This window comes from Pleurodeles waltl, chromosome 2_2 (genome assembly GCF_031143425.1).
Source record: "Pleurodeles waltl isolate 20211129_DDA chromosome 2_2, aPleWal1.hap1.20221129, whole genome shotgun sequence".
NCBI classification, from domain to species: Eukaryota; Metazoa; Chordata; class Amphibia; order Caudata; family Salamandridae; genus Pleurodeles; species Pleurodeles waltl.
Genome location: NC_090439.1, coordinates 66,755,740 through 66,779,525, shown reverse-complemented (window position 1 = coordinate 66,779,525; position 23,786 = coordinate 66,755,740). Strand labels below are relative to the sequence as shown.

General features: G+C 46.1%; 1 protein-coding gene across 2 annotated transcripts in view; it reads right to left on the bottom strand.

Moving 5' to 3' along the window:
- Nucleotides 1-23,786, bottom strand: part of AHRR (aryl hydrocarbon receptor repressor) — an 837,654-nt gene that overhangs the window by 375,605 nt on the left and 438,263 nt on the right. For both annotated transcript variants that reach the window (XM_069219459.1, XM_069219460.1), the window contains exon 4: nucleotides 16,629-16,741. In XM_069219459.1, the coding sequence (XP_069075560.1) occupies nucleotides 16,629-16,741 (113 nt within the window). The remainder of the gene's footprint in view (nucleotides 1-16,628; nucleotides 16,742-23,786) is intronic.

Below are 23,786 nucleotides of genomic sequence, written 5' to 3'. Positions count from 1 at the left end.
CAAATTTACTGTCACATGTGTACTTGTCAATTTCTGTGCTGCAGATGTTTTCAAATAAACGTGTAATTAACCTCTTGATCCCTAATTTATAGATTCCTATAGTAATTGTTTTTTTCATTCTAGCACTGGATTCTATGCAAATATTTTATTTCAATGAGCCTCCCTTTTCTGCATTATCACATATGAAAGCACCTTCAAATACATGAGCTTAGTATGAGAGCCGCACAAAATCCTCTTGTATGTTGATTTAATAGACTATAATGTTGTTCCATACATAGTAAGAGTCTAGGCTACGTACCGGATGCACAAAATAGGCTTGCCTCTTGAGTTGTTGTTAGGGTAAAATGTCTGGATGTGTCTAAGGGCCAGATGTATCATCACGGCCCTTTGCGATTCGGAAATTGCGATTTTTAAGAAATCGCTATTTCCGACTCGCAAAGTGCCATGTATCACATTTGCGATTCGGTAATAGCGATTTCTTAAAAATCGCAAATGCTATTACCGAATCGCAAATTGCGATACCGGCCCCATTCGCAGCTATGGGCCTGTTGGTCCATAGTTGCAAATTTTTTGCATTTCCAAAATTGCGATTTCTGAACCAGAAATCACAATTTTGGAAATGCAAAAGCCCAAGGTGCTGGGACCTAGGGCCCCCTCTGCTGCACCCCAAAATCATTTTTTGCAACATGTAAGGTACACACATGCCAAAAGGGCATGTGTGCTTTACATGTTCAATTTAAAAATGCAGTTTAACTGCATTTTTAAATTTTGCACCAGGTTACCACCTGGTTTCATATCATGGTATTTTGCATGTGCAAAATGCCATTCTGCGAAAAATCGCAATTTGCGATTTTTTGCAGCATCGCCTTGCGATGTGGATTTTGCGAATCGCAAATTGCGACTCGCAAAATCCAGGTCGCAATGCAAGAAATCGCAATTTTAGAGATTTCTGCTTTGTGGTCTGCGAATGCCTTTCATGCATTGCAGACCACTATTTTGCACTCACAAACGGCCGAATTTAGCGATTCACACAGTTTGCGAGTGCAAAATATTTTCATACATCTGGCCCTAAGTTCGTTTTAAAAAACTATCACTTTTAGTAAACATCTCTCAGGGCAGTGCTCCACTAAGGTGAAACGTTAAAGAAATATATTTTCTTAACTTTTTTAAAGGTTTTATCATGTTTCTAGTGGTGGTTGATGCACGGTTTATATTTGCCTGTAACATTTTCAAGGCCCAGGTCTTACACTGAAGCGAGACCCTACACTTGTCTTTGCTCTACTTATTAATGTATTGGCCCATACACTTCTTATTTAAATCAAATGGTAGAGCAGCATTTCTTTTCTGTCAGAAGGCCGCCCACGCGCTCCCTGTATCTTCGTCACCTCCAGGCTAATGGAACAGCATGCTCCCATCACAGTGCAGGGCATGTCTGGCCCCGTTCCCGGCTGGGTCCCTTTGTCTTCGTTGACAAGCCACCCAGCAACATACTTTAAAAAAAAAATAACATTTCAACAAATAACAGGGCAGTACAGTACAATGCCAAGGACGATTTAGGGCAGTATACAATGAGACCATTCAATGAGGCATAAGCAAGGGAAATTATCAAAGACATTGAATAATTTGGAACACTTTTTTTTTTTTAAATCTGTTTATTGCAATTATTAATTTGGAACACTTAACATACAATCCTGACTGTCCCATAATAAATATTCAATTCCCACCAATGGTTTATACACCTTCCCTCGAAATTCTCTCCTTAGGGACCAGATTTTTTCCAACTTGCGAGGGCAAACCCCACCAGTATATATTCTTCTTTCCACTAACATGTACCAAAATCCATGTCTTTTTCCCAGTCATTCACCTCTGTTTCTCACTCCCCACAATCAACCAATGTTCTGCTCGGTGTAGGAAAGTCCCATCTTGCCTGGTATGTTACTTGTGTGTCAGTTTGTTTTTGCCTGTCTCACTGGGATCCTGCTAGCCAGGATCCCAGTGCTCATTGTTGTGGCCTGAATGTGTTCCCTGTGTGGTGCCTTACTGTGTCACTGAGGCTCTGCTAATCAGAACCTCAGTGCCTATGCTCTCTCTGTCTTTAAAATTGTCACTGCAAGCTAGTGACTATATTTACCAATTCTGATTTGCACACTGGAATACCCTTATAATTCCCTAGTATATGGTACCTAGGCGCCCAGGGTATTGGGGTTCCAGGAGATCCCTATGGGCTGCAGCATTTATTTTTCCTCCCATAGGGAGCTCAGACAATTCTTACACAGGACTGCCACTGCAGCCTGAGTGAAATAACGCACATGTTATTTCACAGCCATTTTACACTGCACTTAAGTAACTTATAAGTCACCTATATGTCTAACCCTCACTTTGTGAAGGTTAGGTGCAAAGCTACTAAGTGTGAGGGCACCCTGGCACTAGCCAAGGTGCCCCCACATAGTTCAGGGCAATTTCCCTGGACTTTGTGAGTGCGGGGACACCATTACACGTGTGCACTACATGTAGGGCAATACCTATATGTAGCTTCACAACGGTAACTCCGAATATGGCCATGTAACATGTCTAAGATCATGAAATTGCCCCCCCCATGCCAAATCTGGTATTGGTGAGCCAATCCCATGCATCCCCGGGTCTCCACCATGGGCCCTGGGTACTGCCAAACCAGCTCTCTGGGGTTTTCTCTGCAGCTAACTCTGCTGCCAACCTACAGACAAGCTTCTGCCCTCCTAGGGTCTGGGCAGTCCAGTCCCAGAAAGGCAGAACAAAGAATTTCCTCTGAGAGAGGGTGTTACACCCTCTCCCTTTGGAAATAGGTGTTAAGGGCTGGGGAGAAGTGTCCTCCCCCAGCCTCTGGAAATGCTTTGAAGGGCACAGATAGTGCCCTCCTTGCATGAGCCAGTCTACACCGGTTTTGGGAACCCCCAGTCCCTGCTCTGGTGCAAAACTGGACAAAGGAAAGGGGAGTGACCACTCCCTTGTCCATCACCACCCCAGGGGTGGTGCCCAGAGCTCCTCCAGTGTGTCCCAGACCTCTGCCATCTTGAATGCAGAGGTGTACTGGCACAATGGAGGCCTCTGAGTGGCCAGTGCCAGCAGGTGACGTCAGAGACCCCTCCTGATAGGTGCTTACCTGACTAGGTGGCCAATCCTCCTCTGAGGGCTATTTAGGGTTTCTCCAGTGGGCTTTTCCTCAGATAACGACTTGCAAGAATTCACCAGAATTCCTCTGCATCTCTCTCTTCGACTTCTGCCAAGGATCGACCGCTGACTGCTCCAGGACGCCTGCAAAACTGCAACTAAGAAGCAAGAAGACTACCAGCGACACTGTAGCGCCTCATCCTGCCGGCTTTCTCGACTGTTTCCTGGTGGTGCATGCTCTGGGGGCTGTCTGCCTTCACTCTGCACTGGAAGCCAAGAAGAAATCTCCTGTGGGTCGACGGAATCTTCCCCCTGCTAACGCAGGCACCAAACTTCTGCTTCACCGATCCTCTGGGTCCCCTCTCATCATGACAAGCGTGGTCCCTGGAACACAGGAGCTGGATCCAAGTGACCCCAACAATCCAGTGGTCCATCTGTCCAAATTTGGTGGAGGTAAGTTCTTGCCTCCCCACGCCAGACAGTAATCCTGTGTACGTCGTGAACTGCAGCTGCTGGGGCTTCTGTGCACTTTTGCAAGGAATCCTTCGTGCAAAGTATAGCCCAGGTCCCCAGCACTCCATCCTGCATTGCTCAACTCGCTGAGTTGACCACCGGCTTCGTGGGACCCTCCTTTGTAGTGCTGTGCTCAGTTTTCTTGAACCCATGTTCAAGTACTTCTGCGGGTGCTCCCTGCTTCTGCATGGGCTGTTTGTATTGCTAAGCGCCCCTTCTGTCTCCTCCTCCAAGGGGCGACCTCCTGGTCCTTCCTGGCCCCAGGCAGCACCCATTTTCTTCAACCGCGACCTTTGCAACTAGCAAGACTTGTTTGCGGTCTTTCTGCATGGAAACAACTCTGCACCCTCCAGCACGCTGTGGGACATCTTCTGTGCAAAGGAGAAGTTCCTGGCATCTTCTGTTGTTGCAGAATCTTCAGCTTCTTCCACCCGGAGGCAGCCATTTTGCACCTTTAAAGTAGCTCCTGCCCCCCTAGACCCTTTTGTGACTCTTGGACTTGGTCCCCTTCCTTTACAGGTCATCAGGTCCAGGAATCCGTCTTCAGTGCTTTGCAGTCAGTTGTGGTCTTTGCAGGATCTCCTATCACGACTTTAGTGTGTTTCTGGGGAAGTAGGGTAACTTTACTCATACTTTTCAGGGTCTTGGGGTGGGGTATCTTGGACACTCTTAGTGTTTTCTTACACTCCCAGCGACCCTCTACACACTACACTAGGTCTGGGGTCCCTAAGTGGTTCGCATTCCACTTTCTTAGTATATGGTTTGTGTTGCCCCTAGGCCTATTGCATCCTATTGTATTCTACAGTGTTTGCACTACTTTTATAACTGTTTACTTACCTGATTTTGGTTTGTGTGTATATTTTGTGTATTTTGCTTACCTCCTAAAGGAGAATATCCTCTGAAATATTTTTGGCACATTGTCACTAAAATAAAGTACCTTTATTTTTAGTAACTCTGAGTATTGTGATTCTTATGATATAGTACCTATATGATATAAGGGGTATAGTAGGAGCTTTGCATGTCTCGTAGTTCAGCCTAAGTTGCTCTGATATAGCTACCTCTATCAGCCTAAGCTGCTAGAACACTACTAATCTACTAATAAGGGATAATTGGACCAAAGCCAAGGTGTGAGTAACATCAGGTACCCACTATAAGCCAGGCCAGCCTCCTACACTCGGCCACTCCTATACCCAATGGTAACCAGATCTTATTATATCTGGGCGGGGGATTATGTCACCAAATATGCAGGGTACAGCATTTGGCTGTGTCTGGGACCTCCATGCCAAGCACCTCTCTCATAACTTCACAAAGTGCTGACCAGCAGGATCATATCTTTGGACAGGACTACAGCATGTGAAGGAAGGTACCCATCTCCCCACATTCCTAGAAGCAGATGTTTGTGGGGCATCTACCGAGTGCGTTCAGAGTTGTGCTGGAATAATAGGATAGGTGCAGGCTATGCATTTGCATTAGCTGAAAACCTGTTTTTATAGCAATCTCCCTGAAGGTACCCACGGCTTTTCCAATTTATCATTCTCAAAGTCCCCCTCCCTGGCTCCTCATTTAATCTTAAATGTATGCAGTATGTCTGGGGGGTTATTAAGTAATTTTCTGTATATCATCGAGATTACCCCTTTAGGTAGTGATTCTGTCAGGATGCGATCTTCTATGGGTGAAGAGTCTTCAATCAGGGAGTGTTGGGGGATGTGTGCAGCTAATGCGTGTCGAAGTTAGATGTACTTTTTAAAAAATATTTCTTTATTAGCAATTTTAGCAATTTAGACGTCAGCGAGTTCATGTGATTACCGACATGTAATATTACAGTTTATATGTGCATCACTGTACAGTTGGACATGATGGAATTTCCAGATACGGTCTCTTTACTGCATCAAGTTATCTTGAGTACACTTACAGTTTTAATTAATCCAATGCTATATTGCCAACAAATAAGAAGTCTAACTGACAAACCACGGATGTGTAGGTACCCCTGCTCACTTACAGAGATGGGGGTTTGGGAGGGGGAGGAGGTGTGGAGAGTGTGTAGCCCCAGTCAGGACAACACCTACCTAATATAGTGATCACTCATTGAGAGGAGTAGTAAACGAGGGTGGTAGAACAGAAGGTTCTGTACCCTTGGTTTCAGTCCACCTCGCAGTGAGTGATAAGTGTGGAACTGTGACAATTTTGTTTCCCACCACTTCCAGATATTTCTGCCAATTTGGAGGGTTACTTGGGGTCTAATGGCCCATGCTAGCACTTCTCATTGCCTCTTTTTCGACCATTATGCTAGCATGCAGATCCAGTAGCCATTGTCATAGTGGGGGTCGGTAGTTGACTTCCAATTCATGGGTTTTCTGCGTTTCGCCAAGACTAATGCTAGATCTATCAATTTGTTAAGGGTTTAGGGGCTGCTGAGAAGATGTGATTCTTATTAAAAAATGTGAGGTGTCTTTGTTGAGCGTGAAGCCAAATGCCTCAATAGGGATTAAACTGGAGGCAACCTAGATCACGTGTGTAAAATTAGCATCAGTATCTCGGCATCGGGGCCTGGAGCCAAAAGACCCTGGATACATGTGGGCCTGTCTTGTGGGTGCGAGGTACAGGGGATCTAAGTAGTTCAATTGTGTGTATTTAAGGCAGTTATTTATGGAGAATGTTTTTGGCATCGCCAGATATTGTGCCCACTGTTTGTCTGTAAGTGTAGTGTCAAGTACTTCGGCCTAATAAGTAAGAAGTGAAAGGAGTGACATACTTTTATCAGGTCGTAGCGAGTTGTACAACTACGTGGCAGCATGAGCCCCATGAGTCACTATGACCTGTAGAGACTTCGAGGTATATGGTTCATCATGCGTTCTGTGCCAGACCCTTTGAAGATGTCTTGTTAGTGAGGCGGAACTTAGAAAGGAGCTTGGAGGTATACCATAATCAGCCTCCAAACTGTCGAACGTGCAGAGTATTTTATCAATAAAGAGGTCGCCCCATGTTGTGAGTCCAGATTCCATCCATCTGAGTGCATTTGGTCAGGAGTCAGGCTCTACACAGCCTGGTATTATTAAGAGAGGCAATTCTGGGGCATAGCTGGGATAAGTGCGTGGCTTGATCAAGTAGGTGATCCAGCACACCTTTCCATTAGAATATTTTCTACAGCCTTGGTGATCACTGTGTCGGACTCCAGTAGCCACTCCAATACCCAAGTAGAATGTGGCTCCCCAGATCGTAAGCTCAGTTTGGTGATATTTTAATTCATTAGCCAGCAGGTAGGCCACTGGAGTTGCACTGCTGCGTAGTAATATTCATAATTCAGTACACCCAAACCACTCTCCTCCAACAGTGCATATAACTTAGAAAGCGCCACTCGTCTCCTCCCTTTGCCCCATATTAAAGCGATCAGGAGTGTGCATAGTTATTTAAATGTATTTTGGGGCACTAGTAGAGGGAGAGGGAGGGTGGAGAAGAAGTACAGTAGTCTGGGGAGGAGCAGCATTTTAGATATAGCAATGCGTCCCATACAGAGGAGAGGCAAGGAAGTCCAGAATGGTCGAGAGGATCGAGCATCTGCCAGTACCCTGCCAAGGTTGCCCTCCACCAGATATCTTTGTGAGTAATAAACATGAATTTGATCGAGTCGGAGGTCCAGGGAAGCAAGGGGTGCAGGAGTGCCTGATGCTGTTCTGCCGACACAAACATCTGTGAGATTAGTTGGGATTTATCCCAATTTACACGCAAACCAGAGATATCTCCAAATCGTTGCAGCAATGCCATAAGACTCAGGAACACTGCACTATCATTCCGAAGGTTTACTATTGCATCATCCACATACATTAATAATAAATGCCCGTGACTGCCGGAATACAGACCCAAATTAGATGCCTGGTTCTGAAGTACACATGCCAGCAGTTCCATGGCCAGTTCAAAGATAATCGGCAATATGGGCTCTGACGAGTGCTGTGTTAGATAGTGAATGGGTCTGATATAGTTGCACCAGTTTTCATTCAGGCAAGAGGGGAGTTGTATAACAATGATATCCATTTCAGGAATCTGGGACCAATTCTGAACCTACAGAGAATTTTCATAAGGTATTTCTACCCCAGGGTGTTGAAGCCTTTTCGATGTCAAGAGATGCAACTCAGGGGCGGGTACTCGTTGCTTGTGCCAATCCATCAGTGCGATCAAGCGACAAAGGTTTAGGAAGGTTCAGGAACATGTTCCTGCCAGCTATGAACCCGTTTTGATCAGGGTGTATCACTTGTTGTACAACACGGATCAGGTGGTTGGCCAACACTTTACCAACGCTTTTGTAGTCTGTATTTAACAGTGAGAGCGGGCGGTATGCGTCTCTGTCCGTTTAGGCAGCACCACCAACTGTGCTAGCAGAATGGCAGCTGTCTGATCAATAGGCAGTTATTGTTCATATTTATGAATGTCTGTTTTAAGTGTGTGGAGTTCTTTATGGAGTGTTAGTTTGGCTCTGTATACTGCTTTAATCGTGTGGCTGTGGAGCACGGCTTTTAATGCGTCCTATTCAATACTGGTGCCTGATGCTGTGTTAGTGTTTCCTGAGAGTACTTTGTAATAGGCTTTACAAGGTAGGCACAAAATGCTGAATCGTGTAGAGCAATTGTGGGGGGCGCCAGGTAGAGATTGGGGGTGAGACTGCCCATACACAACTGCATTTGTAAAGGACAGTGATCTGATACAGTACGCCCAAAGTATTCCGCCTGTGTGACCCTCATGAGTGTGTCAGGGGTACAACAGAAAATATCTATTCTTGTGTGTAGGTCATGTAGGCCAGAGTAGTAGGAATATTACCTGGTATTAGGGTGTAGTCTACGCCAAGCGTCCATAACTTGGTTATTGGTAGTCCTTATCTGTAAGTGATGTGTAAGGGTGATGGATTGAGCCCCTGGGATTGGGGATCTGGATCTATCAAGGTCTGAGTCAGGAATGCAAATAAAGTCTCCACCCCAATAGCAAAGGGCCAGGGCTTCATGCAGGAGTGCTGGAGCTAAGAAGTGTAGGAGAGGCGCTTGGTTACTGTTCAGGGTATATACAGGGATTAGTGCTAAAGGGTGTCCATCCGCAATCCCCTCCACTATCGCATACCTTCTTTCCGGTTCTACTCTGCTGTGTACCAAAGCTAGAGGTACCCCTGGGGCCACCTATATAAGGACTCCTCTAGCATAACTGGAGTAAGTGGTACCAATCAATGTGCCTCACCAGGTTTTGCGCATAGCCCTCAATGCGGGGGCAGTGAGGCGCATTTCCTGGAGTAACGCTATCTGGATCCTGCATCTCAGAGAGTATTGATAGGCTTGGTATCATTTCCTGTAACTAGCAACCCCCGCACATTCCACGACATCACAAGGAATGATGTCCCCAGTGATTCGTTATTAGTGCACATTGATTCCGTAGTGTGTTGCCATCCCTCGTCTCACCGCCCCCTTCTAACCTCCCACCTCGTGTCCCCCTGCCACCCATCCCCCCCTCAGTCACATCCAGTACAGTAACATTACGATAAACAAAACAATAAACAATGAAAATATATGGATAACTCCCAACACCTGCTCCCCGGCCGGTCTGCCAACAGGCGCCCAGCTATAAGCACAGTGATGCAATAATAACTGTTTTGGAGACACTAGTCTACAATGGTGTTACTGCTCCATTTTGGAGGAGGCAATGTATAAGTGCAGATATCTATCACATTGTGCAAGTGAGTCCGTGCCCCCCAACTGTCCTATAAACAGTATAGCCTGTGGGTTCCCCCCGCATACATACTCACAAGTAGTGTTGCAAAGGTCAGATACCAGTCATTACCCAGCTGCCTATATCAAGTCTTTGGCTGTTTGAGGAGTAACTGATGGGCCTCCTCTCAGTATTGTGTCAATCAAAGAATCAGGTGTCTCCAAAGGCCCATTGATATTACTTCCCGACTCTGACCTCTCAGAAGGAGCGGCAGTCACTCATTGTTTCACCTCAGCAATTGCTTGTGCTCTGTCTTTGGCAGCTTGTTCCTTGGATGGGCTGACAACCCGGCTGTTGAGACGAGGCCTGCGTCGATGATGTACAGTGGATACATCCCCCTACTCAAGGAAGTCGAGATACCTTTGAGCTCCAGCCAGGTTCAGGTATCCTCAGGTGTGGCACAAAAAGTGGTTGTGTCATTGTGTTTGATTTTGAGTGTGGCAAGAAATTGCAATGCATATTTGATGCTGCTGTCCCGTAGGAATTTCTTAATGGCCAGGAAGGAGGATATTCATTGTTGCACTTCCATAGTGAAGTCAGGAAAAATGTTCACTTGGGAGTTATTGATCATCCATGAGCTCCTGGCACCTGCAGAATGTGATCCCTGTCTCTGTATTTAAAGAGGCGAGCGACCACCAGGGGGGAAGGAGCCCCCGAGAAGGAGGGTCTGCCTAGGATCCCATGGCAAGCTCAACTGAGAAAAAATTTGATTGTTTGCCTAGCAGGATCATGTTGGTGAACCATTCCTCGAGGTACAGCGCCATGCTTGGGCCCTCTGCTTTTTCCTGGAGGCCCACTACCCTTACATTATTTCATCTCAGTCGTCCCTCTTGGTCCACCCATCTCTGGAGGAAGTTGACTTCGTCCTGTAGTGCCTGCAGATGTTTTCCAGTATCTGTGACCGCGGGGAGGAGGGTGGCCAACATCGACCCTGTGTTGTCAACTTGCTCCTTCAATTTCTTGTGATCCTTGCGCATGTACCCCATATCCATTCGCAGTGTGTCAATTATCAGGCCCAGTGTAAATTTAATATCTAAAACTGTGGATAGTAGTTCTTCAAACTTACGTGTGTTCCGATAGCGTGTTTGCCAGTGATCCTTTTGAGGTACTCACCTCTCTTTCTCCAACTGTGGTTTCCCATGCACCAGAAGCTGGTGTTGAGGTCTTATTGTTCTTTGTACGCTCCATGTTGAGCGTGGTGTCCGGTAGTGTAGTTAACGTGCAGTGAGTAAACTGTGATGGTTCTAAACCCACTTGCGATTTGAGAACCACTGTACGATGGTCTGCTGTGGGCGGTAAATATTCTGGGGCTATATGGCTGCCACTCTGGTCTACTGCTTCTGGGTCACCTCTTTAGAGAAGTTCTGTCATTATCAGGCAGTACCACCGTAAGTTTGTAATATATGAAAAGGTCTCGGGGAGAGCAATGCTGTGAGGGAAGGACACCCCGTCCCTGGGTATGATCTTCGCAGACCTTATGAGAGAGGCAGTTTTATTTCGTGAGATGTGACGTTGGGGACCATCCTCCTGTGATGCAGTTTCTGTTTATGCCCAGGCCTCTTCAATCTCTTGTCTCTGGGTGGCGCTTGCGGTCCCAAGACATGCAGGCATGCCCCCTTCTATGTAGCCCCTTCTATGTAGTTCCTCGTGTAAGTCGACCAGCAGGCTGGCAGGTAGGTTTCCTACGGGACCCTCTCACCAGGGGGAGGGTCGCTGCACCGGCCAGGTGAAGCGTGACTTGCGCTATTGGGTTGGGTAACTGGATCTTCAGTGCCTTCAGTTAGAGTTTGCTGACTCTTACTGGAGTTTCCTGTCTCCGAGCGGGAAACAGTTTGGGCCCATTGTCTCCATTCCACTGGCTCTCCAAGTGCTCCACTAGTCCTCTGGTTGTGAGTACTGTGCTAGTGTGATTACTGACTTCTCAAAGCTTACAGTAAGGAAGTCTGAGCGGCTGTGCCAGCGAGCAGATAGCAGGGATCTTTTGCAGATACCGTCTCCAGAAAAAGTCCAGGTGATATTGCACGTTGGGACTTGAAGTGAATGGGGCCTCGGGTAGTCTCCATCTCCCGCAGGGTCCCCTGGGTCTGGGTCGCAAGTTGCAGTTGCAGCCGGCAGTTAAAGTCTTCCTACGGCCCACGTATTAGGCCGCTCTCTTGCTTAAATGTGGAAACGGCTGGGGAACAGTAGCCCGCCTTGTGATCGAGGTCCCCCTGCAGGGGCTGCAGAGGCTGAAAGGAGTCCGGTCAGGGCTTCGCTGTTACGCCGGCTGGTCCTCCTATGGTCCAAAGGGGAGGCCGCACTTGTCGCTCGAGTGTGGTGGCAGCTGGGAGGATGGTCGGTTGTCTTGCAAGCGATTACAGCCAAGATCCACAACCGCTGAAAGACGGCAGGTCAGGTCCCAACTCTTCCGCTGCCTGGTTGTCTTATGACCCACAGGATAGGCCCCATGCACCGCCAGAGTGTGGAGACTGCTAGGGGATGGTAGGCTGTCTTGTGTGCGAGCTCAGCTGGGAGCCGCAGCAGCTGCAAGGGATTGGGTCAGGGCCTAGTTGTGTTGCCGACTGGTTCAGGCAATCTGGGTGAACAGTCTATATCTTGGGACTCTTGGGAAGGCTCAGGATTATTATTAATACTGGGCTAAGGGCCACGGAGCTCCGAAATCTGTGTCTTATTCTGTTGCCATTTTGGCACGCCCCCAAGTTGGATGTATTTATATGTCTTTGTGGGTGCCAGCTTGTATTTATCTTGCATTTCTTTCAATGTGAACATGGAACCCTCCTTCCACACATCTCAGAGTGGACATTCAAATGAGGTTCCACTTTGGAAATCCACATAACTTCCCCACCTCTCTTAGGATGTCACTAGACCAGAGGGAGGTTATATCCGTTGGTTTCCCCCTCCAGCCCAAAAAGGTGGTCACCTCCCTCTTGGTTTGTCCTACTGTTTTTGTATTCAACAGCAGTAGGCTCGACGTGGAAGATGCGTAGCGCTCTCCCTGATATCCCTCCAGTCCCCAAGTCAGTCTTTCCTGCCTAAATGCCGAGTCCTCCCGCACAGCAAATACCTATTATGCACCGCTAACTGAGTGGCCCAGTAGTATTTTCTTATGTCAGGCAGGCTGAACCCCACCTTATATACTCCGTGCATTAACCTTTGAAAAGTTATTCAGGGCAGGCCAGTGTCCCACAATAGTAAGCGGAGCCAAGCCTTCGGTTTTCTGAAGGAAGTCCTCGAGCACTCAGTATGGAGTATTCTGGAGCGCATATATTATTTAAGGTAGCATCATCATTTTGAACATTGCAAGGACATCGGTAGTGTCTTCCAATGCTACACATCTGCAGCAAAGTGGTCTGAGATAGGGGCCAGGATTTTGTGATAAAAGAGCTGTGTTCAGTTATGCTAAGAACATACTTAATAACTTTCACTCAAGCACTTTTTTAAAAGACGTGTATTGAGACACAAAATGCTCTTTAATTATTTCTGGAGTAGTCTACGCTATCCATAACAGACTCTGGGCGCTTTAGGGAAGCAGGGTACATGCACGCACTCTGGAGGGAACATAGGTAATTATCTGTGCACCCCTAGTAGTCAAACCAATATCTTTCAAAGAGCTATGTTTAGCAGGTTCTTGCCCACCTACTCCCCCCCAGGCACACCTTATGACAAATGTCACTGTGGCATATAGTAGGACGCAAAGCTTGGAGAGCACAAATTCGTTCATAAGGTTATGAAAACCTGCAGTTGCCCATTAGTGTACCAAACTCCGAGTGTGGTCATGCCTCTATGGGCCCAGTCACATACGCAAGACCAGTGGTCGTCATGGGGGAGATGCCATAGGGCTGTAAGGGGAAGAGACTTCACATAAGGAAGCTTTGTCCTGTTGTGCATGAGAGGGCAAGCTCATGAATACTGGAGCATGCTAAGCAGGAGACCAGTTGGGTGTGCACATTATTTAAGCTGAGGTTTAAGCAATAAAGCTAACAGGTCAGCGTGAGTAGGGGTAAATCGTGTATTAGTAGTTGCCTCATTCCAAAGGTCAGGTCTCCAACAGGCAGCCCATTTCAGCTGTGTGGCTAGATAATAGAGTTCCATATCAGAAACTGTCATCCCACGTTCAGCAGCGGGGAGTTGAAGCTTACGAAGGTCAATTCTGTGATGGCCCATCCCCCTGATTAGGTAAGTCAACCGGCCATCTATCTCACGAAAGAGAGATTTTGGGAGGCGGATCAGAAGCGCAGAGAAAAAATATTAAAGGCGAGGAACAAAAAACATCTAGGATAGTGCAACCCTTCCCATTACAGACAGTGAACGAGTAAGCCAGAAGTGTATGACTACCACAAAGAGGATATTGCAGCTGTGACGCTGTCCTCGAGGTAAGTTGGTTTCAGTATAGTAAACATCGATTCCCAGGTAATGGAAACATCCATTACTGCTTAAAGAGATTCAGGTTTGCTTGTGCCAGGTAGGGTGATCAACTCCTTTCAGGTCATTACGGGCAATAGTTACAATCCTGAATGTTCATGGGATCACCTAATGCATTCTGGGTGTTGTAGTCATGCTTTGCTTCCAGTGTCCTAACTAGACTAACACATCTGAAACTGACGGTTTGTAGACAAAAAGCTCCTTTGTGGAGAAACTGTCTGTGGTTGCCTGGAATAAGGCGAGCAACCAGTGAGGTGGTCAACCTTGTTCCAGGTGTTACACTGTGTGCCTCTTTGTGAACAGTAATGTTCATTTTTACAGCCCAAATGTTTTGAAATGGCTTTAGAATAATGTTTTACACTATTGAGAGTTTTATGATATGTGCAATTCATGTTTTTTCTAACTTTCCAGGGGAAGAAGTTGGGATTGTAATAGAAGCAAGCCAGTGAGTAGGAAAAATACAATTGTCTGACAAAGACTTTAAAAACTGAGAAACATCTCAGCCTTGGAGTCGCTGTCAACCTGATATAAAAGGTTTCCTTTGCAGTGAATGGTTTTGCATGAGGTGTGGTGGGGGTTGTGGAAAACACAACTGGACAGGATACTTTGCTTGGAAGGAAAGTCTATTTAGGAGTGAAATGTTTCCAGCGTTATTTCCTAATACACACAAAACAGTACTGGGAGTACAGTTATTATAATCACTCTGCTAAGCGCTGCTTTCAGGTACAGCAGGGCCCTTAGGCGCTAGAAGTAGAGGTGCAGAGGGTGTAAAGAGGGTGCTGCAGCACTCCCAAAATAGCCATAATAGAGTGCAGAAGGTGAATTATCTTGTCATATTTGCTGTGTGTTTAAAGACAGAGGTCAAACATCAGGCTATGTCTTCTGACAAATTGCTGCTTATTCTTTTAACATAGAGTTTATTCTAACAATTTTCCTGGGGTGCAGGGAGTATGATTTTTTGGGCCACCCAACCTCATTTAAATACCTGTAAATGTACTTTACAAATATTTCAAACCATATCAGCGGTTAGGAAACTATAAAGCACATTTTTTGTAATTCTGAAGTAAAATGCAAATAAAGATTATAAAAGGATCAAAACAAATCAAGACACTTTACTTGGTGACGTGCAAATAATAAATAATTGCTTACACCCTATTTCAACACATCATCTGCGCTATATAGTTGTATCAGTTAAACTGCATGTCAGTGCGAATTCTCTGGACATTTCAATGGAAGATTAGTGGCCTGTAAGACACTGTTTCCATACCATTTTTTGGTAATATATTTGTGACAGTATGCTCTAGAATGTGCCACTGGCTACATACCACACCCTTACCACTCTCCTACTGCGTGTACGTGGCTCATTTGCTATACTTTTCAATGGAAAGATTGTTCCTGGACCACTGGCAGGACCTCACCTTAACATTTAGATCTGACATGGGGATCATGATTAAAAAATATCAGACAGGGCACCCTCTCGTCCGATTGGACTCTAAACAAAACTCCCTTTTTCATCAATTTGTATATCTATTATATGTCCTAGAGCTTTGAGGTAATTTAAAGGGAACACGTAGTGCTTCATAAAAACGCAGAACTAAATGTTATCGCACTGCGTAGGTCTTATACACATTAATTTATTGTGTGTTTCTGTACCACCCACCTGCCCTCTTTTAGCTCACAGTCTGGGATGCCATCGCACCAGTATTTTACTAGCATGGCCAGAATTTTATGTTACATTATTGAGCAAATCAATAAACGCTGGCATTTCCCCCCTTTAAAACACTTCCTTAAAATAGTAAATACAGGCAGAAATAAATACAGAAGTGTTTAGAACTGTCCAGTGCTTTAAAACTAAATATAGAAGGGCATCACCAGAGTACCTGTTTGCTAAGGAGAAGTACAAGTACTCGCTCTGCCATTATAAGTACTGCAGCAGGGCTAAGAAGCGCAGGTACTCTCACTTTCAAATTAAAGTAGACCAAGTACTCAGTACCTGACAGTACTTGTCTTTTTGAAGCACTGGAGCCTCACTGCACACTGAATACCAATGCTGTGCAGCCTGGAATCCAGTTTATGCCTCTTTCAACCACTTACAGACTCTTGCTGCCTCTTTATCTCACCCCTCCAAATTCCTGCTTCCTTTTTTTAGACGGACATTCCCTCTTCCTCCTCCTTTCACGTTTGTGTGTTTTCTCTCTCTTGCTTGTGGAAATGTCTGATGCAGAAAAATAAGTGATGTCCCCAAAAATGAGTGGCCCCCACTGGCAGCCACTGCCTCAAATTAAGCACTGACTGCAGCGGTCTAAAACATTCCTAGACGATTACTAAAGCACATTAAGGAATAATTGCCTTCTCAAAAAGGAATACTAAGGATTTGACACAAATTTTTATGGTGCCCTCCCAGAACCTCAAAACCTAACCAAAAGGCCAGTGTTTTTTTTTAAGCTCAGTAGAGTAGCAAGGATTCCATATGCCCTACCTAGAGCAAGCAAGACAAAATGGTCCCTTTGGCTGCTGTCATGGTAGTAAAGTACAACAATTGTCAGAGTTCAATGGGCCCCTCAGCGCGTTCAGTGTCGGGGCAGTGCACCTGCTTCACCAATGGTAGCTACGCCCCTTCTGAGTCTAAGGGACCCTTTTACAAAGCCCTTCATGTTATTTATGACCATTTTGTCACAGACATACACCCTGCACGGTCAGATATGGGAATGTTCCAACAGAGCTTTAATATAGGAAGAGAATGTGTCTTGGGCGCCGCGGATTGCGTGCACTACACAGAGAGACGACAGACTTGTGTCACTCACTTCTTGCAGCAGGTGTCCTTCTGGCATGGCGTCCCCAGCGGAGAGGGCGGGGTCTGCGATCGCGTGACCGGCGGGCTGGCAGAGCTGCTTCCTGGCGCGCTGCTCCTGCAGGGCTGCGAGACAAGGTGTGCAAAGAACACGTATAAGAGGCGAGCACATCCTAATCGCTTACTCGAGTGTTACAACGCGCAGGTCACAGAGAGGACGCTATTAAACATTTATACCCCGCACGCCGGGGCTTCCAGCATTTAAAAGACTGAACGGGACCAGAGGACTGGAAGAGCGGAATGTTTGGCTACGCTACTGAACTGGAGGTGACAAGTTCACACGCAGTGCAGATTGGCCACGGGGAGGTGAGCATGTGTGCCCTGGTGCATTTTGCCCCTTTTATGATGAGGGCCTTAAAGCAACGTTATCCAACAAGTCTTCGAGTGAGCCCATGGAACATACATAACGCTATTCAGTTTTGCATCACCGCTCCCATTTATCCACATACATTTCTGCATGATAAATGCACGTCTCCTCACACCATCCCATCATATATATGCCAAGCTCCCAAATCACAAGAACAGTCAGTGAGCTGCACCAACCAGTGGCAAATCAAGGTTGTCAGAGATCCTAGTGCAACTGTGCAAGCTACTAAAAGTTCCCCCACCACCTGGTTCGGTAGTGAGAGACAGCCTTAACTGAGCTGTCGAGGTGTCCTCAACCCCACAGGCGCTGGTGCCACTGCTCCTTCTGAACTTACGATAACTATGCCCTGGCCTCAGTTGGTCATACCAAGACAGAGCGCTGCCTGTCTTCCCTAAGTAAGTGCCAGGATTCACGGATGATATGACGTAGAGGGAGTTCCCTCAAACCCAGGTGATGTGCCTGGAGGCAGAGCTGCCGCTCATCACTGCCAATTCTTAGAAAAAGAGCTGGCAGGGAGTACCTGGAGGAAAAGCTGATAGTCTCAGCTTGTGTTGATCCTGGCCGATCTTTCGTTCTGCTTTGGCGTTTGTTTGGACTACATGCTGCCAGTTCCCACACGAATTACCTACAAAAGGAGCTGTCCATTTCAAGTGGTTCTACGAGGGCCGAGCTGCCAGTCTCAGCCGAGTGGCTACTGACATTGCAGACACGGGTGTGTAACTATCCTCCTCTCTCCTTACATGTGGACCTACATGTGCACCGTACGGGCACTGCAGGGCAGATTGCAATGGTACTACCCACGAACATGCCTTAGTTCTGGAAACATGTACGCGCTCATGATCATGTGTGCTAACATGACCACATGCTTGCCTGCACATTTATATGGATGTGTTTGCATAGTAGGGGGCATTATTGAACAATAAGCACAATATGTACTTAAAATCAGGGCTCATGCTCTGTACTCCTTAGGGGACAATGATCCTTTCTCCTGGGCACAATAGGTCGCTGCCCCAATGCCCACGCAGAGTGCATGCACTTTGTTGAAGGCAGTCTGCAATGGCAGTGCTTTAGTGAACCAGGGAAATTAATACAAGCAAGAGTGAGTCTGCCCATGTTGCCTTGCAACCCTGGGGGGGCATTACATCATCACTGATGACAAATGCATAAGTTCTAAAGCAGGTAGTCTGGATGGAGCAAGAACTAAGCAATACCGTTATCATCAATAACATTCAATCAGAATTATTTACAAAGAAACAGTTCATTTAATCACTCTAACTAAAAATAGGGCACAGTGAACATATATATAAGGAGAACAAAGAGGTTCAAGAAACCCACTTTCTTGAGAGATTGGTGTCAACAGGACAAACTTGGGGACATATTTAAAAACAGTGGGAAAGCCTATTCCATGCTGCAGACCCACGTTAGCTATTTCAACTCGAGAAACTCACAATTGTAATCAGGGTGTGAAAGCAAGGTATTTTGCAGTTTTTTTTAGATTCTGCAATTCCCTTACAGCTTCCGAAGCTTCAGACTTGGGGCAGATGTTAGGCTAAATCAGAGAAAAGTTCTGGCCCTGGTTAGGTCACAGCTTCAAGCAGCAACTTTCAAACACCATCCAAGTGCCTCTCTGCAACCCGTATGGGCCTTGGACCTGTGCCATTCAGTATGGCATCAAGGCCACCAAGGTGATAACAGAGACCATTGGCTGTATGTTCATGACAGCCCCGGTGCAAGAGAATATGGTCAGGCCTTGTACCATATATCATTGCTTGCAGAAACCCCAACTCTGAGTGGAGTGTCAATAGCCCACTCCCGCCAGCCCCACCCTTCCAATATATGGTCCTCATTACGACTTCGGCGGTCTTGAAAAAATACCGCCGAAGCCGTGGGCGCCACAATACCGCCAGTGCTGCCGGCATGCGTGGCACCCTATTTTGACATTTCTGCTAAGCCCAGCAGAAAAGTCACATCAACATTGAAGCCGGCTCATGATAGAGCCGGTGGCAATGTTGATGTGCAGCAGGTGCAGTAGCACCTGTCGCGCATTTCACTGCCCATAATTCGGGCAGTGAAATGCGCGATGGGGCTTTGCCTGGGGTCCCCTGCACTGTAAATGGGCAGTGCAGGGGCATCCTGAGTCCTGCTTACCACCAGCCTTTCCAAGGCGGTGTTTACCGCCATGGACAGGCTGGCGGTTGGGGACTCATAATCCCCACGGCAGCTCTGCCCTGGGGATTATGACAGCCTGGAGGAAGCCTGGCGTTATAGTGGAGGGGCCATTGGTATGGCCGTGGCTAATGTGCCACGGTCATAATACACTGGCGGAACACGGCCAGCCTGTTGGCGGTGTTACCGCCAGTGTTCCGCCGGCCGCAATGGCCGTAATGACCCCCTAAATGTCATTTCGAGCTGCAAACTCTGCACAGGACACCATCTGACTCTTCACAGAGAGCAGCAGACCAGTTTTCAGAGCTCTTTTTTGGAAGTGGAGATAGGTGCCAGCACATGCAGGCTAAGTTTGTCACCTTGCGCCCCTGGATTTATTTGACAACTCCGCCCTTTCTGTGGTCTGGCTTGATGGTGCAGCTGTCGCCAGACAGTTATGTGGGCATCACCAGGAGAGGGGCTTTGGCTCTGCCCACATGTTGGGAGCCAGGATTACATGATTTGAATGAGCAGAAGTTGTGTGCTTCCGCAAAAGCAGTGCCTTCCACACAGCTGTAATCATTTTGTTTATTTATCCAACGGACTGAGCTTGAACTTTCAGAGGCACAGACATGACACTAATGATATTAAAGTGTCTTAGATAACTTGATAATTTATGGTGCTTTTCTCTGCCAGTAACACAGATGGAAGGAGGGCACTCATTAACCTACATGGATTTTTAGGTCTGGCTGGACCTCATCTGTCACCTGACCTATTAACCTACACCAATGTTCTACAGTTCTTTACTTCCACATAAGTACATATCCATTCCCATGCTATTTACTTGTAATGCTTCACATAAGTATGCAACATTCCTTTAAAGCCAGACCTATTGGCATTGCTAATGTGTGTTGAAGAAGGCTGCCTGGGCTGGAATGGAAACCAAAATCAGGCCTGGAAAAAATGTTTAAACCAGACCCACACTGATGAAGGCCTTAACCTGAATCCAGTCTTGGGGCCTTAGAGGGTCACAGCTGGGTCATAGCAGCCCATCTTGCACTGAAAGCAGTCCCCAAGGCCACATCCTACCAGGAATATGCCACATTGGCAGAAAGGACAACCCGCCCCTGGAAGCCTTCCTCTGCTTACAGTAATATTGCTACTTCAGGTGTTTTGTTGACCTTTATCATTTGTGGTTCCTTAGCTATCTCTCACATACTATCATTTTTTTCTTTTTTAACTAAAGTGATGCCATCTTTTGATTTATCCCAAGATTCCTAGCTGTCCGTCCCAGTGAAGAGAGTTCAAGTAGTTTGAAACATAAATAAACCTTCCTACCATACAGAGGGGGTTTGAAAGAACAGTTGAAACCCCACTGGATGGCAGGAAAGCTAATGTTTTAAACAAATTGAAAAAGCCTCATTAGAAAGACTGCCAACAATCTCGCGATGAATCAGATGATGACACTTTGTAGACGAGTAAACTAAAGCTACTAAAACTGGCTACCAAGTTTCCCGTGAGAAATGAGAGAGACAATGCCATCTTATAGTCAAATATTGCGATTAGACAGGGAATTTGAAAATGAGAGCATTACCCTAATCAATTATGACAGTCCTTGATGGACAGCAATTTTTGTCTTCTCAACCATGAATTCATTCTGAGGGCTTAAAATGCACGTAGTTTGGAAGAAATTAATTAAGGTTGCTATTTGTTTTTTAAGTTCCATACAATAAAGTTGGAGTATTTGAAGAAAACTCAAACGAGAACCTATGCTGACATTACTAAGAGTTGTGATTTATTTCTAAGTAATAATACCTGTGACTTAAGTGATTTTGATCCTATTTAAATGTTTCCTATGCCCAAAAATGTGCCTGTACCGTGGCGCAGAATAAGGAATGCATTTACCTCATCATTCACTTCTGGTATTTATGGTAACTTTAGTTATTATTTTATCACCATTGAATAATCCAAATATATTGTTTTAATAAAGTATATATTCTGTAGCCACAAGTGAGAGACCTGGGGCTCTAACTTTCTCCAGCATCTAAGGTACACATTCTTACCCTGTCTCATCCCTCCTGCCTGCGATTGGACATGTTGGAAAGCTGATATTTACCTCAGGACGTGTGATTTAGCAGTCTAAACTTTCGTATCTCCAGCCTTCACTGCTTAACCAAACGTCGTGATTCTGCGAAAATCACTTTACCGCATCACAACGATATATGTGCAATCCCCATATATATGTTTTCATGATTTCTTTATTGTAGCCTGGTGATGTTATAATTTCCATGTAAAAACGGAAATTAAAAAACGAATGGCCTGTATAACTTATTACAATATAATTAGAAAGTCATCACACTCTTGCTTTGCTGTGTGGTAGAAACATAAACTGGTCTATCTCTCAGTAGCCTCAGCTTCCACTAGTGAAATATCTGACCATCAATAGATAGGGCCGCGCTTTTTTTTTGGAATTGGAAGGAAGTGCTACGAACTTCCAAATGTAGATTTTCTGAAAATGTAAACAAAAGGTTGTCCTTAATGTTTAAAAACAGGTGTATTTTTAATAGCCCTGTGTGCGGCCTGAGTGTCACTTTTTGTGACACACCAGTGGTGCAAACTACAAAATCCTATCTATGAGGACGCACAAAGGCACTTTGTGTGCATTTGAGTGACCTCATAGATATGGAGTAAGTCAAAGAAGTGTAAATCGCTGTGCTGCCTTACTCTGCGCTTGAGAGGCATTCCATGGGCCTTGCGGTGGGTATTCCCACACAAGACCCTTGGTTTTTTACATTTCTCCAGATTAACAGAACCACATAAACCTGGGGATGTGCCAAAACTTTACGCCTCACGATATTTTTATTTCTCCTTTCCGCCGGATACATTGAAAGAGATAAAAGCCTCCCAGGATTGTTTTTGTGCAGGAAGGTGCTTTTTCCTGCACAAAAACAAACCTACCTACAACAAGGTACTGTTGCACCATAGAGCAAGAGTGCCTGCATTGGTGTTAGGCTGCCAAAATGGTGCCAGTACAGGGGAAAGGACAGGAATGCTCCATATTGCATAAATATAGTGCATTCCTACCCTTTCGCTTTGGTGAAGGGCAGTGCAGCAAGGTCCACTTTTCCTGGGACACCGGGGCTTCCAATGCGCCTGGCTCCAAAAGCTATAAGGGCAGATGTGGTGGGTCCCCAGTTGCGGGTCATGAGGCCTGGAACACAGACAGTGCTTAATTTTTGCTTGTTGTTTCTGGTATGGGGCACCGGCACTTATTTTTGTAGGCTGGCACTTATTTTTCTTCCTCAAGCATTTACTGTGAGCAAAAGACACATATGGGAAAGCGGCAGGAAGAGAAAAATGAAAAAGCATCACAATGGGAGAAAGCAGAAAGCTGCAAGAGCTGAAGGGGCAGCGAGTGGCTATAAATGGATTGAAGAGGCCCGAGATGGCTTCAGGATTATGCTGCCTCAGTATTCCGTGCTTGCACATTTAATTGTAATAGCTGCATGTTTGAGAGGAGAGCTTTGGGCACCGGCCCGTTCTTATTTACAAATTAAGCACTGGATGCAGTCCTGGAAACACCCCTGGACTATGGGCACTGGGTGCGCATTACAATTTTTTACACCAAATGTACCTGACTCCCAGGGCTCTCCATTGCATATCACATACCCGCGCAGATGCCTGCCCTCGTTGTGGAATGTGAGGAGCTGATTTCCTCCACTTGGTCTGGACCTGCCAGGCAGTGCAGGACTTCTGGAACCAGGTGGCTGGTGAACTGACCTGAGTTACTTCCCTGGGGGTGGGGGCAGCCCCTCAGTGTTGCTTGCGGGGAACGTTAAAAGGCCTAAAGGTCAGGATGATGTATACATTTTTGCGGCTAACATTGGTACTTGCTGGGTGCAGAGTGGCCATCATTTGGATGGGCCATTGTGCCCCGGAGGTGGCTCACTGGTACAGGGAGAGAGCAACATGGGCGTTGGCTGAGGAAGTTCATATGAGGCTAAGTAGACGGGGCAACACAATGGGGGAGGAGCTCCTCACATGGCAGAGGCTGAGCAGCAAACTCATGGATCCTGACTCTGCCAGGCCGGTTGGTGGGGGGGGGAGCATAGTGAGAGTTCTAATAACTCTGAAGGCACTACTTAGTGATTCCCAGTTGGACTGGCCACGTGAATGGAGGGCAGATATGTGTTTAGTAGCACAGTGGCGCTCACCTGTTCTGTACACTGTTTCACCTTGATTTCATAAATACCTGCCAGACGTACTTTGGAGAGTAATCATTTGCTACTCCTACTGTATACTGTTATTGTGACTCAAACTACTGCCCTGTTACGTTACATAAAGCTGATAAATAAAGGTTTGTTTTAAAAAATTATTTTTTCCAGTATCTCAGGATCTTCATTTTGTCCTTCCTTATGCCAAGAATTACCTATGCTGTCCCAGTGAAAGTATTTTGCCACGGGTGCCACATGCCAAGAATTTCCTCCAGTATGCAAGCGCCAACGTCATTAGGTATCATTCATATCTGAGAGAATGGTGATTTATTTATCACATTCTATCCACTGTGGTTTAAGTATAATGAATATCACATATTTAGTT